General features: G+C 38.7%; 1 protein-coding gene across 3 annotated transcripts in view; it reads left to right on the forward strand.

Annotated features, from left to right (window-relative positions):
• daam2 (dishevelled associated activator of morphogenesis 2) overlaps positions 1 to 19,274 on the forward strand; it is a 199,144-nt gene that overhangs the window by 96,369 nt on the left and 83,501 nt on the right. For all 3 annotated transcript variants that reach the window (XM_022673199.2, XM_022673201.2, XM_022673200.2), the window contains exon 3: positions 8,260 to 8,349. In XM_022673199.2, the coding sequence (XP_022528920.1) occupies positions 8,260 to 8,349 (90 nt within the window). The remainder of the gene's footprint in view (positions 1 to 8,259; positions 8,350 to 19,274) is intronic.

The following is a 19,274-nucleotide window of genomic DNA, read 5'->3' on the forward strand; positions in this document are numbered from 1 at the left end:
TAAATTGGGTGGGCTTTACCATTAATCCTTTGGGAAAACCAACTGGGGCCAGTTATCCCAACTCGCCCACAAAGTTTCACTCATGTGAACTTCTAGAAAAACCCTACAAATCATCAATCAACTATCTTTATTGGTCTAGAAAACTCAGACGCCTTCGCCTCAACATGGAGGGGAAAGTCACAAAATCAGATTATTTTAGTTCACACAGCAGTCTACAAGTTTTATTTCTGCCATGATAAATATTTATTTACAGGAAGTCGGAATAGTGCTGACAGAACTGGGACACAGGGCGGGTGAATAATCTGTGCTCATGATTTTGATGCATTCTAAATGGACAAAAAACAAAAGTATTTCTATAAGTTTCAAAACAACAAAAGTTATCATTAATGTTAAAGAAAGAAAATTGTCTACAAATGGCATACATCTTCTCAGATAACATGCTCATGTGAGGGCCTGTATTGGGTATCCCCAACTGGGGTTTGAGTTTTGACCATGGATTCAATGTTGGGCCCCTATAATTGGGTCACTAATGGGACCAGGAGGGGGGTTATCATTGATCCCATTTGTGTTTTGGGTTGTACACTAAACATGGGATCCTAGATTGGATGGGTTTTACGAATAATCCTTTGGGAAAACCAACTGGTGCCAGTTATCGACACAACTAGCCCACAAAGTTTCACTCATGTGAACCTCTAGAAAAACCCTACAAATCATCAATCAATCATCTTTATTGGTCTAGAAAACTTATGTCATAGAACTTCAATGAGGAAGGCCTCTATGTTCTAATCATTGTGTTCAACATAAGGGGGGAAAAGTCACAGAATCAGATTATTTTAGTTCACACAGCAGTCTACAAGTTTTATTTGTGCTGTGATAAATATTAATTTACAGAAAGACGGAATAGTGCTGACAGAACTGGGACACAGGGCAGGCGAATAATCTGTGCTCATGATTTTAAAGTATGATACAGTCATACTGTATCATAACCTATTTTGTTTTTATATCACTATGCACATAGTAGAGGGCACAGCTCCTACATTGCTGTGTGGTCAAAGTTTTGGACGAGGTCCAACTGAAGGAAATCAGTTTCTCCTTTTATTTATTTCCAGTTTTGTACACTCTGCGACCTCAACATGATTTGCGTTGGGTGTTTTGCTATTAATTCCTAGTTTTGATGTAAGACTTTGGGATCTCTGGAGGGTGATTATTATGATGGTGGTGATGAAAAAAAAATAGTTATACCCAGATAAAAGTGCCAGATTTTGCCAGATCAACAGTTTTTTGGTTGCACATACTTTCAGAAGACCTTAAAGCCATCAAGGTGTGGTGTTTGTAATTTCGTACAGTAGCAAATCACATTTAGTCTTCATTACAGGCACTATTGGGCAGCCCAACGTTATGTAAATGAGCCCCATGCGACCTGTGGCCCCACCTTTTCTGATATTCCAAAAGGACAATGCTCATCCATGTGCTGCTGTCATCTGGAAAGCCTACCTTACCAGCCATATTGCGATTTTTAATCTATATATATATATATAGATATATATTATATCTATATATATAATATTTAAAAGTATGTTTAACTTTTTACCATAAATCAAATGACTAAGTTTCCACTGTTGCTTGCTTTTTTTAACTGATGTGTTTTAACTGCTTATCAATGGTTTTTAAGGCATTTACAACCTAATCAATCTAATTTACAAACCATTTATAAATCCTTTATAAAGGTAGTCTTATTTTAAAGTGGTACCGCAATTACTAAAACATTGTAATCAGACACCTCTTTATGGATGCAGTTAGTTTTTGATGTTGAGTCTATAGATTACATATAGATTAGGCTTTAAGTTTCCAGAGTTAGGAAACCTGGTGTTCCAATGAAAAATTATCCTAGATAGTTTTATATCTTAAATGTGGGGCAGCTCTGCACCATATGCCACTATTACGAACCCAAAGCCCAGGGTGCCCAGTGTTACCAGTTTATTACTGATCACTGCACGGAATGAGGCTGGGAGTAATTAGCTCTGTCTGATTGATTGGACTATTTTCAACAGAGCCCACATCGCAAATTATAGCCGCTCCAGTCAAGTCGATCACGAATAGCCCTTTAGAACAGCGTGTTTGCAGCCCCACGATGCACTGCGGGTCGTCTTTTCCACATCTACAGCTTTGCGATCCATATAGATCACAGTAGAGAATGTGTTGCACATGTATTCAGACGAACAGTCACAATGTAACTTTTGTTTATCTGGTAACTTGATTAAAAACAATAATGTTTTATTGCCAGACGAAATTGCCCACACATTCGAAGCATTTGAAGTGGCTTTGCTGTAAATCCTTGGAAGTTTGAGCTCTCATGTGAGCATGTGGTGTTTGTTGTGTATCGTGTGGCTTGGTTCCAGTGGCAATGGAAGAGAATTAATGCAGTATGAAGTAGTTCTGAGTGAGGACATGTAGAAGGTTATTAACAGTTAGCAGGTGGCAGAAATTTAGCTGTATAGTTTCATGGTTATCTTTGATGAAGGAGTACAAACCACCTTTTAATTTAATGTTTTTATTTTAGTTTAATTATTTATTTTCACATTGTATGAAGACATCAAATCTTTAAAGGGACATGTATGGGGTTATGTATGTAATCAACATAACCAGAATATATTTAAATACTTTATAGAAGGTGGTGGTTCCAAACTTTTAATTTTATTTGTATAGAGCCTTTTCTTAAACAAATATATAAAGTATGTTATAAAAAAAAAACAGAAATAATACATGAGTCAAAAATAATACAAAGTTATTAGAAGAAACACAACACAAAAAAAGCTGAGCTCATTACCTGTTGTCACAACTCTAAACACAGCTAGAAACAGTGTAGACTTATTATAAATAAGAATTTAAAACAACATTCATTTTAATGATTTCTTGAAAAATCATTAACTCAAGATTTGAATGAACTACTTTCAGATTCCTAGGAACATTATCAAGACCAACAACCAAAAAATGTAAGAAAATAGCAGTGCTTTCATAGTTATTCATAGCTACAATTAGGGCTGCATGATATTGGAAAAAAAATTACATTGCAAATTTTTTGACGATATATATATCGCAATATTTAACAATGCAGGGCCCATGAGTCTTGCGTCCTGACTGATCAATAGCTGGATCAGCGCCGAGCTCTCAAAACCCGAGAAAAACAGCAAAACAACAGTAATCAGCCCTTTAATCAGACATTTAAATGACTTTTAAAAAGGTAAATAAGAGCATTTTTTCTGTGATTAAAAGCGTGAATTCAGCTGTAACGGGAAATATCTGCACTGCAAAACTGTGCTGGACTGAGGTGCACAGCTTTCCACATATGTGTTCACAAGCACGTGCCCAACCATGTGAATGGAGTCCATGCTGTTACCTCGTGTTTACTCCTGCCCCCCTCCTCGTGCTCCCCCTCCCCCTCGTGCTTCTCAGGCAGCACCAGCCTGTCACTCACACAGACACAGAGGCAGCGCTGTGTATCTACTTCTTGAGTCAAGAATCAAAACCATTGCAACATGATGTTTGATTTAATTGCCTTAAGTGATGTAGAACGAGAGTAAAAATGGGCCATAGATAGAACCATGTGGTACCCCATGTGTAAAATCGACCGTAGAAGATATCATGTTTGCATCTATTGCAGTCCCTGGTACACCAACCCATTTAATTCGCCTGTTGCCTATCGATATATCATGGCCCACTGTATACAGTAGAAGAATACTCTATAACTAAGGATTTTTAAAAGAGAGGCTTCTTATGAATGAGAGTGCGCTTAAATTTAATTCATATGTCAATGATGTGCTCTGCTTTTAATGAAATCCAGACAAACTTTTCAGAAAAGTTTTTTTTTTTTTTTTTTTTGCCTCTAATGCATGCTTAAAGTTGATCAGAACCATAAAATCACCCAGCTGTGGTTAAAGGGGTTTGAGGGTCATGTGAGGACAGGGTACTGGGACTGTTATTTAAAAACTGGGATAGAATGGAGTTAAATGTCATCTTTTTTAAAAGTGTTAGAGGCTGTTAGTGAGAAATGGGGAGGCCACTGGACATCTGGCAGCCATGTGTGTGTAGCTGTTCTTATCCGAGACCCGGCCTGGCACTGGCACCAGAGATATCTCAGCAAAAGAACAGGAGAAAAGAAGAAACACGGCTAAATTGGGCACATTTACATTATAAAACAATGATTTTATTTGTTAATGGAAATGAATTAATTATTACGAGACGTATAACAATGTGACCAGCAGACAGTGTTGCAGCAATTCAGGACCATTGAGCCAACATGTGGTCAGTAAAGGACGTAGACAGATTATCTGTCTCTGTGTTTCTCTCTCGTGTCTCGCTCTGTCTGTTTCAGGATTTGGAGCAGTTTTAATCCTATCCTTCCTGCTTTGGCTGAGGGACGGTTGTTCTTGAGCTACTTGTTCCTCGCTATTCCCTGTTGTAAGCAGTGTGTGGCAGTTAAATATATTCACTTCTCTCAGATGGGAAGATTGTACCTTAGATTAGCTGAGCTATTTTATTATAGTGTGTGTGTTTTTTTTTTTTTTTTTTTTTTTTTGTGTGTCCTACAAAATGCTGCCTAAGTACTGTACGGTATGATTGTTGTAGAAGGAAGCATTTTTAACTTCTTGTGGATGCATTTAATGGTCTCTGTGTAGAACAAGTCAAGTCCTGTCAAAGATTTTCAAATGAGTTCTCAATCACAGACAAATTTTCAGAATTGGGATAAAATCCAGAATTTATCCCGAATTTCCCTCTTTGATCAATAAAGCATCCATCCATCCATCCATTCACCCAAGCCCCATCCACCACCCCAACCACCCCCGCATCCATCCACTCAACCCCATTCGCCCATCCATCCAGCCAATCAACCCCATCTGCCCAACCAACCGCCCACCCATCCATCCAGACACCCACCCATCCATCCAGACACCCACCCACCCATTCTCCAAAGCCCCACCCTCCCACCCATCCATCTAATACACCCACCCAATCCATCCACCCAATCCATCCACCCACCCACCCAATCCATCCAATCCATCCTTCCATCCACCCACCCACCCACCCACCCAATCCATCCATCCAATCCATCCATCCAAACACCCACCCACCCACCCAATCCACCCACCCAATCCATCCATCCAATCCATCCATCCAAACACCCACCCACCCAATCCATCCACCCACCCACCCACCCACCCAATCCATCCACCCACCCACCCAATCTATCCACCCACCCACCCAATCTATCCACCCACCCACTCACCCACCCACCCAATCCATCCACCCACTCAATCCATCCACCCACCCACCCAGTCCACCCACCCAGTCCAAGCAACCACCCACCCATCCAGTCCAGGCATCCACCCACCCACCCAGTCCAATCATCCACCCACCCACCCACCCAGTCCAATCATCCACCCACCCACCCACCGAGTCCAATCATCCACCCACCCACCCACCCAGTCCAATCATCCACCCACCCACCCACCCAGTCCAATCATCCACCCACCCAACCAGTCCAAGCACCCTAGGCTCTAGGCTGGATAGTAGAAGAGAGAAATGTGATATAACTACAGAGTTTCTCTCTGGCTGATTCACCCTCTCTCAGGACGGTGTGGAGGTCAGCAGGATCAGACTCTCCCTCCTTCCCTCAGCTGAGAGTTCTGGGTGGGGAAGCACTTCCTGGCTTGCTCAGCCACTTCCCTGTCCTTTACAAACCCCAGCTCTGCCCAGATACCACCACTCAGCGGAGAACAGCTGGCCGGCGGAGGTGATGATTACAAAGCCTCGGCCAGAGCCAAGCCACTGACCTCCAGTGGACCAAAGACTCTCTTTCTTCTCTCTCCACCTCTATTTCCTTGTCTTGTTTTTTTTTCTTTTTCTGGTTCTTTCTCTCCTTTTGTCTTGCTGTTGTGATCTCTCGCACTTTCTCTCGCTCGCTCTCGGTCTGGCTCGGCCATCGGATCTCTGTTGACCCAGCAGCTTCCTGTCGGTCCCCTCTGGGCCTCATATGACTTCCTTCCATCTTGATAGTCTGTGAATTGTCTTTCCTGCCCCTCCTGTACTGAACACATACACTCATGCAGTTTGAGTTTATAAGACATTTAAACACCCTCTCTCTTATTTCCTCTCAGCATTTCATTTTTCTCTCTCATTTCCCCTTAGAAGAACTTACGCCTTAGTGAGTTAAGATAATTGTTCTCTAGCAAGAGTCAATAAAGTCCACATAACTAAGTAATACGTTCAAATGTGTTCTTCTTTTCTCATTTAGTAACTTTCCAAGTTTTCACCACAAGATAACCCATTGAGAAAGCAGATAGACATAAGTCAGTCAGCTGGTTGGTTTGCCCAATTAGGGTAATTCTAGGCCGTGATGAGTGTGAAATGAGTAACACGTTATTTTATGAAAATGAGAAATGGCTGAAATAACAAAAAAGATGCAGAGCTTTCAGACCTCAAATAATGCAAAGAAAACAAGTTCATATTCATAAAGTTTTAAGAGTTTAGAAATCAATATTTGGTGGAATAACCCTGTTTTTTAATCACCTCCACCAGTCTTACACAATGCTTTTGGATACCTTTATGCAGTTTAGCTTGGTTTGATGGCTTGTGATCATCCATCTTCTTCTTGATTATATTCCAGAGGTTTTCAGTTTGGTAAAATCAAAGTAAAGTCTCTTATTTTTTTCCCTGAAGCTGTTACATATTTGGTAATACACATTTTTCAATGAGGGGAATAAGGTCACACAGCTGAAGATGGGTTTTCTGAGTTTACACTGCTTATTAATGTGTTATCCACATTCATTTCAGCATTTGAACATATAAAAGACATACAGTCTCCTGTATATATAGAGTCCTGGGGTACCTATAATATATTTAAAATGTTCTATAATTTCAGAACTACAGTGTTCTTCACTGAAACATAGGAAAAGTGTGCAGGGAGATGGAGGATATATTTTGTTTCGCAGTGAACAGGTGAATCAATATTAGTTTAGCTTTATGTGAATTCCTCTCAGAAGTTGGAGCTGAGCAGCTGGCTGCGTGATGGAGCCGGTGGGGTGGGGCGGCTTGTGGTTAGGTTTTTGGATTACAGGGTCTTTATGGAAAACTGTATGAGGGGCTTGATTCCTTACCTTGAGGTTTATTACATAACACACACACACACACACACACATGCACACTTTCAGTTTTTTACAAGCACTGATGGCTTTAGCGTACTCCAACCAAGCCACAGTGTTCAATAAGGGTGTGTAGATTATAAAATAGCCAGCGCACCAACATACCCTTTGGTATTACTTGGATTTCTGGATAAATTGGTCATTAAAAATTTCTGATCTTCATCTAGGTCACAACAATAGACAAACACAGTCTGGTTAAACTAATACCACACAAAAAATATATATGTTAACATGGTTTTATTGAACATAACATGTTAACATTCACATTGAGGGGGGAAAAAGTATGTGAACCTTTGAGTTTAATAACTGGTTGACCCTCCTTTGGCAGCAAAAACCTCAACCAAACGTTTCCTGTAGTTGTAGATCAGCAGATCAGACCTGCACAATGGTCAGGAGAAATTTTGGATCATTCCTCTTCACTAAACTGTTTAATTTCAGCAATATTCTTGGGATTTCTGATGTGAATCGCTCTCTTGAGGTCTCAAGGACTCTCCAGAAGACGAATTTTCTTCTGTTGAACCCATTCGGTTGTTGATTTACTTCTATGTTTCGGGTCGTTGTCCTGTTGCATCATCCATCCTCTGTTGAGCTTCAGTTGGCGGACAGATGGTCTGAAGTTTTCCTGCAAAATGTCTTGGTTAACTTGGGAATTAATTTTTCTGTTGATGACGGCAATCAGTCCAGGCCCTGAGGCAGCAAAACCATGATGACCCTCACTTTGAATGTTACCATGTTGTGTTCTATAAAACTATGCAAACATATCATTTTTCGTGTGGTATTAGTTTAATCAGACTGTGTTTGTCTATTGTTGTGATATAGATGAAGATCAGAACACATTTAATGACCAATTTATGCAGAAATCCAAGTAATACCAAGGGTTCACATATTTGCACATACTCCTGCAACTGTATATTGGTTCAGAATGTAATTCAGGCATGTAACTTTAAACCACCACAGAAAGCTTTTGCTGTATTTTTAATGTATTGTTCATACTGTATACTGTATTGTCATTTGTTCTGTATTATGTCTTGTATTTATTCTCACTTCTGTGTCTCTACAGGATGAACTGGACCTCACTGATAAGAACAGGGAGGCCATGTTTGCCCTGCCGGCTGAGAAGAAATGGCAGATCTACTGCAGCAAGAAGAAGGTGAGTGCTAAGGATTGTACGATAATAAAGATATGCACAATTAAGGCTAGTCCAGTCCTATGATTAGGCAAGATTCAGAAAGTTCTGAGGCTAATGATAGGTTTATAATACCTGTACTTCATTTTATTCTTGTTTATTGAGTTACATCTAGTTTTTTTAAGATTTATGCAATTCTAGAGCTGACCAAGTGATTCAGATGCCTTGCAAACCCTAGACAAATATCTAGCAGGTTTAATATCTGGTTCAGTCAGAGACTCTGAATATGTGAAAATTGATGTGACTAGAAGTTAATGCAGCAACTAGATACAGCCAATCAGAGTCTAAGACACAGGAAATGTTTCTTTACACATTTTTGTCCAAATTATTTTCTTTTTATTTGCTTCTTTTTTTTTTGCTTCAACTAGTATTGCTTGTTTTTCTTACAGAGAAATAAAATAAAATAAATTAATATATGTCACATTTTCATGATCTAGTGCTTTCTGGTGAAAGATCATGTGATTCATGACTTTGTGTGTGTGTGTGATCAATCATGTAGTGTGCAAACCACACCCACTAAAAGATTACTGATCACAAGACAAAAGAGAAAAGAAAGAGGTAAAGTCACAGCGAAATACAGTACTACATCCTAAAGGCCCTCCTGAGATTGCAACTCAAATGGCTTTAATTCTTAACTATTTAATGACTTTCCAATCTGGATGTCTTTATCTTTCCTATTTAATGTGTGGGGTCTGATTTAAAGAGAGCTAAATGCTTACAAATCAGTTAAAATGGGTTAAAATAAACTGAATCAGAACAAACACTTATTTATTCATTACACAGATTAGATACAGATATATATTCACCAGCAGTGTGATAATAAAAAAATGTGATTAAAACAATGAGAACATTTGGTTTCTTTTTTGTTACATGCCATACAAAACCACATGCAATTAAGCAGGAGCAATTGTTCAAATTAAGCGGGGATAATTATGCTAATTAGGCATGCCTAATTACACTAATTTAGTGTGGATGATTATGCTCTCTTGGACTCCCAGAGGAAATTCCTCTTGGGAGCGTCTTCTAAGTACTGCTAGAACAAATGATCTGCTCAGGATTACAGCATAAATCTGATTGATAATAAGTAAAATAAGTCAGTATTAAAATATAGCAATATTGTCATAACACACGTATTATTCTACAGCAGGGGTCGACAACAGATGTGGTCCGTAGAGATGAAACATCTGGCCCGTGAGATTGTTTAAACTATAATGAACGATAATGAAAAAATAATAAATAAAATTATTTTCTGGTGAGCTTTTGTTTACGTTCCTCCCCCCCTGCCTCCCTGTTGTGCTCGATGTGACTTTAGTTTCCCCCTGTTCTCTTTTTTCCACCCATTTTTGGGCTCCCTATCTCCTTATAAGGGCGTTTTTTTCCCAATTCACTAGCCGGGGCAGCGGTAGTGTATTGTACCGAGACCCTGTCGACACGGGTTCAATCCCGCGTGAGAAGCGGTGTGTTTATTTATTTATTTTTATTTATTTATTTATTTTTTTTCTCTTTGAGATTAACTGTTCTGCAGTTGGGTTCAACAAAGCTCTCGGCTGGAGAGCTACTAGTCTGTAGCAATCCATCCCATTACACTTCATTTTCCAAAACAGATTTTTTTTTGTGGCCCAGCCAAACTTAATTGCCGACCCCTGCTCTACAGTATCAACCTTCTCTTCTTTGTTTTTGGGGAGTTAACCCTCCTGTTATGTAACGAGTGAAATTGACCTGTTTAAAATTTTACAGATCAAGGAAAAATTGCTAAAAGTATATTTTCAGTATAAAACTTATTTTGCTTGCCTTAATTCGTGTAATCAACAAAACAAACTACAGAACTAAAAAAAAAAAATCAGTGTTATGTTTTAATGATATGTAAAGCTGTTATGTTTTATATGTTGGTCTGTCAAAAGTAGTAAAATAGTAAAACATTAAAGAAAGTTTTAACATGTCTTTTTATTTTTTTATTTTTTGAAAAACGAGTGAATTATCCTGATTGAACCTTTACCTGTTAGAGGTACGAAACTCCATTGCACTAAATATTGATGGAATAATTAGTAATGTAGTTAGTAATGAAATATTCACACTGATTGTTTGGATTTTATTACTGGAAAAATGATTACTTTGGATAATCATTATTTAGGATATTAATTAGATTATAAATCATTCACCGAATCAAATTGACCCGAGGGCACTATTGCTGTTCCTGAAAAATTTGCATAACAGGAGGGTTAAAGGGAGTAAAAATTCTCTTAGCTGTGTGATATTGTGGATTTAGAGATACTGTACTGTCAAAACAGCTCGTTGGACGCTGGCTTTCTAACGTCTGCTTTTAGACAAATAACTGTAACACTTCCTCTTCTGTGATTAAAACCTTTGAAATGGAAATGTGTGACCACAGCTCCCTCTAAACCCAAACCGCTGGTCAGAGTGTCCAGCGTTCTCGTCGCACGTCTCTCCTCCCTTCCTCTGCTGGACGGGGCTGGTCCTTTGGAGTTGTGCTTGTGGTCGGCGGCTCGCAGGATATTACTCTCTCTCTGATTACAGTGGGAGGGCTGTGGCAGCGTCTGAAAGCCTCGCCGGATCTAACGTTAAACAATCGCACATGACTCCCACCGTTTTTCCTCTGTGCACTCCTCTGTGTCGTTTTGGAGGAACAGTTACCAGCATCTCCTGCAGCTCCAGCTAAACAGTTGCCTTATATACTGTATCTAGGGTGTTTTCACACTAGAGGTGTGTCATATCGTATCATACACAATAATATCGCCAACATTTTTGAATAACATGAACCATATTATACCCTGAAATATGGTGCCATATCACCCACCTCTAATTATCACATCAGGGTACTACTTTTTTGCTGTTTTTTGCTACTTTTTTGTTCACATTTCCCAAAAAATATATCTACTAGAGACAGATTATAATCATTCATTTTATTTAATCCTGGATATATGGAGATAAATGGAGTGCATTTATAGCATCATGACATTATTCTATGACATTCTTCTATCAGATTACAAATCTGATTGAATTCTTGTATTTTTAATTGTATTTAATTTAATTTAATTTAGGGGTGTTCCATATCATACATGTGCAATAATAAAATGAAATTTTCATTTTGTTGCAGTAGTGTATTCTTGAAATATTATTTTTTTATTTCAGTGTTTTGTCATTTCGCCAAGAGTATAGTTATCGCAAAAATACCATTAAATATTATGATATTATTTTAGGACCATATCGTCCAACCCTATTTATTCGGTCATGTACAAAACGGTCCTACAGGTTCCACTGTGTCCCTTAAAGTGGCAGTCAGTTGCTCATTCACTCATAGTAAAAACAAAGAAACAAAGGAGTAAACTTTCAAACTGAGCTCTCTCTCTCTCTCTCTCTCTCTCTCTCTCCGTCTCTGACTGAACATAACCTGGAATCGGATTTAATCTGCTTTGAAAAGAGAATGCATCACACCCGCCCAGTTTAAAGTGATTCTCTAAATCCCAAAACTTACGGATAGCAGCTTTAACTAAAGGTGCTGAAGACATACCATCAGAGCAGGGGTGTTCAAACTTTTTTTTGTTGGGGGCCAGAAGGAGAAATATAATTGAAGTCACGGGCCACAGACTCTGTAATAAAACAAATAATGAAATATACCACTTTAAATAATACTTTTTTACGTATTTCATTTACACACCATTTTACTTGACTAACTATCTTTATCTTTGACAGTATTGTGTAAACTAAGATTTTTCAAATTGATGTTTAATTTCATGATGTCTCTTAATATTAAACTCCTTAATTACGACAACTTTAAGACTCTTTGGCCCGTTTTTCTGCGCTAGAAATGCGCACTCTCTCCGCTTTTAGACTCTTTGGCCCGTTTTTCTGCGCTAGAAATGCGCACTCTCTCCGCTTTTAGACTTTTTTTTCGTAGTTTGGACACCCCTGCATTAGAGTTATCACTGCAATGACAAGCAGGTTTCCACCCCAGTGAAATATTTATACCTTTTTTCTGATAATTTTCTTCTTATTCTTGTCCATTTCCCCCCTCTCTCCTTTTTATCTTTTGTATTTATCTTCATCTTCTCAAAACATCTTGTTTTGTCTTCTCCTCCTCCCCCTCTTTTTCTTCCTACTCCTTTGTCTCCTTCTTCTTATGACTCTGTTGAAACCTGTGAGGTTGCTCAGAGAGAGCTTGGTTGTTAGAATTTTTATTTATCTGCATCTGGACCCACATTGGCTGTATTACCAGTGAACAGTTAATAAAGGTCCTGTAGCTTCATCACTGTGCGCACAGGGCTGTGCCGAGGCCACAGTTTTGACCTGTTCCTGCACTCAGAGCTCAGGTTGGGGAAGTGGTGGGGGTGTTCACGGCAGGGTGGGGTTTTGGGCAGAGAGCTGATGTTCTCTCTCGCAGGGTTTCCTGGCAGTGCAGATTGTTCGAAAAAGGACAAAAATGTTCAAAACTGAAGGAGAAAAAAAAAAAAAAAAACAACTTTAAACCAAGGCCAGGAAACAGGAACCAGAACCGGGTCGCTCGGAAAAACGACGCAAAAGAAAATAAAAAGCTGATTCTCGTCAGCTGCAGCGGAGGAGGGCTGTCCCACACATGCCTGATTAACATGCAGCACAATGTACAGAGGAAGAATCGGGACTCTGTGAGCTCAGAAAGCCCTTGAAAGAAGCAAATGCTCAGACAGCTTGTTCTGGCACCTTGTGTGCCCTAAAGTTATAGACAGCGTACCTACAGAATTAGCAAGTGATATCCTCCTGAAAGTAGATCAGTCCATCTAACACAATAATCACTTTTAATTAACACTAGTTAAGACATCTTTAGCAATGATGTGAACAAATCTATATACTCTCTTTACTACATTTTAATGCTAGAGTATGTTGTAATTAAGCAATAATACACTGGAGGTTCATGTTATAACGTGTAATATTGGCACTGCTGAGCTTCGGTCGCAGCACGAGACCGCCGGCTGAGTATAGAGTAGATCAGCACAGCAGTGCCAATATTACACATTATAGCACGAACCTTGAGTGTATTATTGCGATTATACCACAGTTCCATTATCGCTGCTTATTGAAAGATTTTAAGTTAAAGAGGATGAGAAAATACGATCCTAGCAAGTTAAAATAGTTCCATTGCTGCTCTGTTTGTAGCTGCGCTGCATTGTTGCTATAGGTTAGCGTTGTGGCCTCTATTTTCGGCCATTTCGGTCAAAATTGTGGTTAAATCTAAGCTTACTGTAAATAAACGTAAGAGCTTTACCAACCCAAATAAATGGTTTTCAGGAAAGAAACATCTGTGAAGATCAAAGTCCAGTGCTTGTTTGACTTATTAGATAAATATATATATATATATATTTTTTAGAATTAAAGGTTTTGTCTACCTCAGCGCCACCCAGCGCCAAGACCTCCTGAGTTACAAGCATCCCCTTTTTTCGGCCACCTTACATTTTACTTAAAACAACCTATATTTCCAGGAAAATATATACACTTAGCTTTTATTTTAATAATAACAACTCTGTGCTTGTTATTGTAGTCTACAGTATAATATCCAGGTATGTAATTGTATTTTAAGTGTTCACATTTAAATAGCTTGCAATCTTCCTGATTCTCCTCTTAGAACAAGTCCGTACAGCTGTTTTGTACAGTAGATTTAAAAGTCAGTACTGAAGAAAGCTCATGAAGCAGCGTAGCTAGGCCGTGCACTTTCAGCCTGCCGTTCTGGGTGCAATAACTCTGCGCTCATAATAGTATTACTGTAAACAAACCAGGCCTTATATGCATTCCAGCTCTGATGAGAACGTCTTGTGGCTGTCATGCAGATGTTTCGTAAGACCACGGGCTGGATGGATGTGGATGTTTTGTGTGCGCTGATGCTCCTAAAGCCTTGTTTTTAAACGGCTCATGCATCTGAATTCTGCGGTAATGTATTCTGAGTGACTGGATTTGCATGATTGCAGTAAACAGGGGCGTGCGCTCGCTCACTGTGTTTGCTTACAGCTGGTGGACCAACTGAAATCACCAACCTCTCAAGGACAACGGTGTGATTAGACATGGCCTCATCTTCCTCGCTCTCTGGAAAGAGATCTTTAGCTTGGAAATACGCCAATAATGTAAGACTATTCTGTTGGACCTTGTTGTACAGTACTGTGCAGTACGGTACATTGTAGGTACCTAGGAAAATTTTAAATAAAACACTCATTTTCTTATTTGGACAGTAAGTGTTTAATTACTCGCTAGTAAACATTAATATTAGAATAAATACCAAAACTGTGATTCATGTCATCATGCATTTTTAACAAGGCAACTAATACAATGGGAGTTAAACTGAACTGGAGTGAAACCATGCTGAACATTGGGTCATATTTACTCATATTTTTGATATAAAAATGCATTGTCTTATGGATATATGTCAACCGTAGTAGAAAATCCCTTTACAAACAATAGCTACACCATAGCAACACCTTAGCAACCACCTAAAAAACTCCTTAGCAGCCACCCTGGAAATCACAGGAGCACTGCTAAACTGCAATTACACTTTTTTTCCAGTAGTTCCCATGTCCCATGTGATATACAGGTGCATCTAAAAAACATAGAAAATCATTGAAAAGTTTATTAAACTAAATAAAAACTTTATTTCAGTAATTCAGTTCAAAATGTGGAACTTCTATATTATATAGATGTATTACACACAGAGTGATCTATTTTAAGATTTTATTTTATTGTTGATGAATATGACTTAATGGCTTACAGCCAATTAAAACCCATAAATCAGTGTCTCAGAAATTTGAATATTATATAAGAGCAATTGGTACTTTTGGCAGTGTGGGCAGTGTGCCAAGTCCTGCTGGAAAATGAAATCCGCATCTCCATAAAAGTTGTCAGCAGAGGGAAGCATGAAGTGCTGTAAGATTTTGTGGAAAAACACTGCATGGACTTGATAAGACACAGTGGATCAACACCAGCAGATGACGTGTCACATGCTTTATTTCACCATAGTTTTAGCCGCCTGCCGGTGTTTCACTGTACTGTACAGTCCTGTGTTGGTAAAACAGTTAAGTTTAATTGAATTGAGTTGAATTGAATATTTTCAGTTGTTGTGTTGCTCTTGGTACTGTCTGATCCAGAGGAACTTGGAGACCTAAAGCTGTCGGAAACATCTCCTTTGTCCTGCTTTTGTGGCTCCTGCCAAAGCAGTGGTTGCTCTGACCTGTTGTTCGAATTAGAGCTTTCCTCGGCCAGCGCTTTTGGGAAAAACAATTCAGAGTTTGTTTTTTGTTTGAAGGTGTCCTTGCTGAAAGCATGTCTTGTTTTGGATAAACAGGGGTTTTACAGAGGAAGTGCTTCATCTCCTGAGAGGATCATGCTTCTTCGGTGGTAGAGTGCTGATTGTTATGGTTATGTTGATTCAAGTAGTATTGACCTGGGCCAAAAAAAGTCACAAAATGCTATTTTTTGGATGATATATTGTCACAGAAATAAATGTAATAAGCAAAGTTATGGCGGTTCAAAGCCACAGTTTCTTGACACTTGTATAAAGATGAAATTATACCATAGTAATTCAATAATAATGAAGTTTAAGGCATTTTCACACCAGCACTATTTGGTCTGGTTAAAACGGACTCTGGTTTGTGTGTACTGTACAGGTTTTCACACCTGTAGTTGGTTTCTATGGTCTGAATCAGTTGTTGTGTTTGTTTACTTGGAGCGTTCCTCCCTCTGTTTGTTCTGGTTTTATACAGACATAAACCTAAACACACTAAAATGCGCACCAATAAACCACTCAAGCAGACTGTGTCCTCTGATTGGCCAGAGCTGTCTGGCGTGGGAGTAAATATAAATATACGAAAAAAGCAATACGAAAATATACAAAATATAGCAAGAAGATTCTGTGTTCCAGAGCATATATTTGTGCTTTAACACTGAGCGCTGAAACGCTGCGTTTTTAAACACATTGTTTGGACTTGCAGTGCAGATGTACACATAGTAAACCGAATCATGTGGCTGTGAGCAGTGAACGCAGCACAGACCGCACGTGCATGTACACAGTGTTTGTTCATTGCTGTGTAAATTAGCGTTATCTGGCTAATATATCAGTTTAAACTGCGCCTTATCAGCAGTTTAGCTCAAATAAATAGACTACATTTAATAGCTGGGTCCGATCGAGACCGGATTACGTTCTCACCACAAACGAACCGCTCCAGAGTTTGATCCGCACCCGAGTGCGATTACTGTTTTCACACCTGCTCAATCGAAGCGCACTAAAGTTACAAACGGACCAGAGTTCGCTTTAAACGGACCAAATAGTGCTGGTGTGAAAATGCTCTTAGTGTGGTTCAATTGAGCAGGTGTGAAAACAGTTATCTCACTCGGTTTCTGATTAAAACAACCAGACTAGGACCAGCTAGAGGAAATGGTTTTGGTCTGGTCTGTTTAATCTGACCCGGCTATTAAATGTAATCCTTTTATTTGAGCTAAACTGCTTCTAAGGCACAGTTTAATTTGATATATTAGCCAGATAACGCTAACTACCACAGCTATGAACAAATGCAATGTCTCTGCTGCTCCATGCTGTTTACATGCTCGGTCTGTGCAGCGTTCACTACATGCAGCTGCGCGACTCTGCTTGTTGACTTCTTCTCTCCTAAGCGAACAATGGACTATATTGAGCTCAGCATATCTATATATGGTACGATAAGTCAATAATGAAAATGTTGTGACGATTCGCCTACAAAGTTCTCATAGTTCTCACAGATAATTCCTCAGATTAAGACGATAACTTTGTAAATATGGAAATGACAGCGAGTCGTCAAGTGAAATTAGATTCTCCCGTATCATCAAACGCACACACAGATGTGAAGAAGTTATCGAGATGTTCTCTGAACTGAATTCTTCCAGCTGTAATTGGATCTGCGAATTGGACTGCAGGATAAAGCAGGGGTCGGACGGCCTGCTGAGATGTTGGATACTGGTGAGATGGTTGTCTAGCCTCAAAAACATGGCTGATTACTACTCTGGCTCAGGGACAGGCAGAGATTTGTGTGCTAATGTGATTTAGGCAGAGGATTCTGGAGAGCCAGGCTGTTATTGGAGGCACAGAGCAGCTTCTTGTTAGAGCCTCAAATGCTTACAGTAAGTCAGAGTTATATTTCTTACTATTGAGCATGAAAACAGCGCTGGCGTCCAGGTGAAAAGCCAAATACAGAGGGAGAAAGAGAGAGAAAAACAGACGAGAGGCAGCATGAGAGAAGCTTAAAAGTGATGAATATAGTTATATTTCATAGAATAATAAGAATAATAAGGCTTTTCTTGGTTAAACAGCTTCCCATATGTGCCTCTACTGTCTGAGCGCTTACTGTATATGCTTACTTCTACTTCTAATTCTAGGCATACCACAGTCCAGGTGTAAGTGGACTAAATACCTTGTTCAAAATCTGCCAAGGGAAATATTTGGATGTCTCCTGTCTTCTTGTATTCTTAACCTAAGCCATCACTGTGGTGGAATAATGAGGAACAGATTTCCAAAATTGCCCAGTTAATATCATCACCATTCCCCATGAAAAAAGAGACCTAAACAATCCCCTGTGGTTAAATTCACCGTTCACCTCACATAATAACCTCTGGAGGAAACATGCCCATTACTCTAGCTGCAGTCTTTAAGCCACATTTCTTCCCTCTGGCTTAAAGTTTATTTCCCTTTTTCCACAAATAAAGGGTGCCGAGAACGGAGCCCTGCTGCACTTTTTGAGTCAAGCTTTCATCATGAAGGGATCGTCTTTCTTACTATTAAATTACTTCAGGAACCAAACATGCTATCCAGACAGCTGTACTACAGTAAAGCTGTACTCATTTTAGCTATTAGTGCGGGTTCCCACTTTTGGCCAATTAGCTTGATGATGATTGGTTATCATTCACATTCAGAACAACTCTAAAATATGAAGAAAATCAGTTACTCAAAGGATTATTCAAGATTACTTATGATTAGATGATTGAAATAACGTGTAAGTTGTAATCGGGTGTATTTTTTTTTTAAATATAAAAACAATCTATATTGTGATAATGGGAGTATTCTGTCTGGAAAGTAGTGTAATTTCATATATTTGTCATGTATTTTTGTATAAAATAGGAATAGAAATTCTGTGTTTTGGAGTGAAGTGAATTGTTGTGTGTGAAAAGCTGTCAAAATGTAGAGAGTGGTTGCAGCCAACAAATATAAAAAAATAAAAAAATAGAAAATTTGAAGGCTTAAAATCGTGAAGACCTTCTTGCAGTAAAATTCCTTTAGAAACCTACCAGACCACTCTGTTTTTAGGTTAAATTTATTAGATATTGCAAAGACTGATGCACCAGCACACTGATACCATTCGTTACAATATACAGTACATCTCTGAAAAAAATTGGGACCACTTCAATTTCTGAATCAGTTTCTCTGATTTTGTTATTTATAGGTTTATATTTGAGTAAAATCAACCCTTGATGTTTAATTCTCTAAACTACGGACAACATTTCTACTAAATTCCAAAAAAAAGAAAATGAGAAATGTCTGAAATAAAAAAAGATGCAGAGCTTCTTTTAGACCTCAAATAATGTAAAAAAAAGTTCATATTCATAAAGTTTTAAGAGTTCAGAAATTAATATTTGGTGGAATAACCCTGGTTTTTAATCACAGTTTTAATCACATGCATCTTGGCATCATGTTCTCCTCCACCAGTCTTACACACTGATTTTGGATAACCTGAAGCTACTCCTGGTGCAAACATTCAAGCAGTTCAGCTTTCAGGTTTGATGGCTTGTGATCATTTATCTTCTTTTTGATTATATTCCAGAGGTTTTTAATTTGGTAAAAGTATAATTTTTTTCCAGAGCTGTATAATGAATGAATTATACAGCTTTAT

The sequence above is a fragment of the Astyanax mexicanus genome, chromosome 14, assembly GCF_023375975.1.
Source record: "Astyanax mexicanus isolate ESR-SI-001 chromosome 14, AstMex3_surface, whole genome shotgun sequence".
Taxonomy (NCBI): Eukaryota; Metazoa; Chordata; class Actinopteri; order Characiformes; family Acestrorhamphidae; genus Astyanax; species Astyanax mexicanus.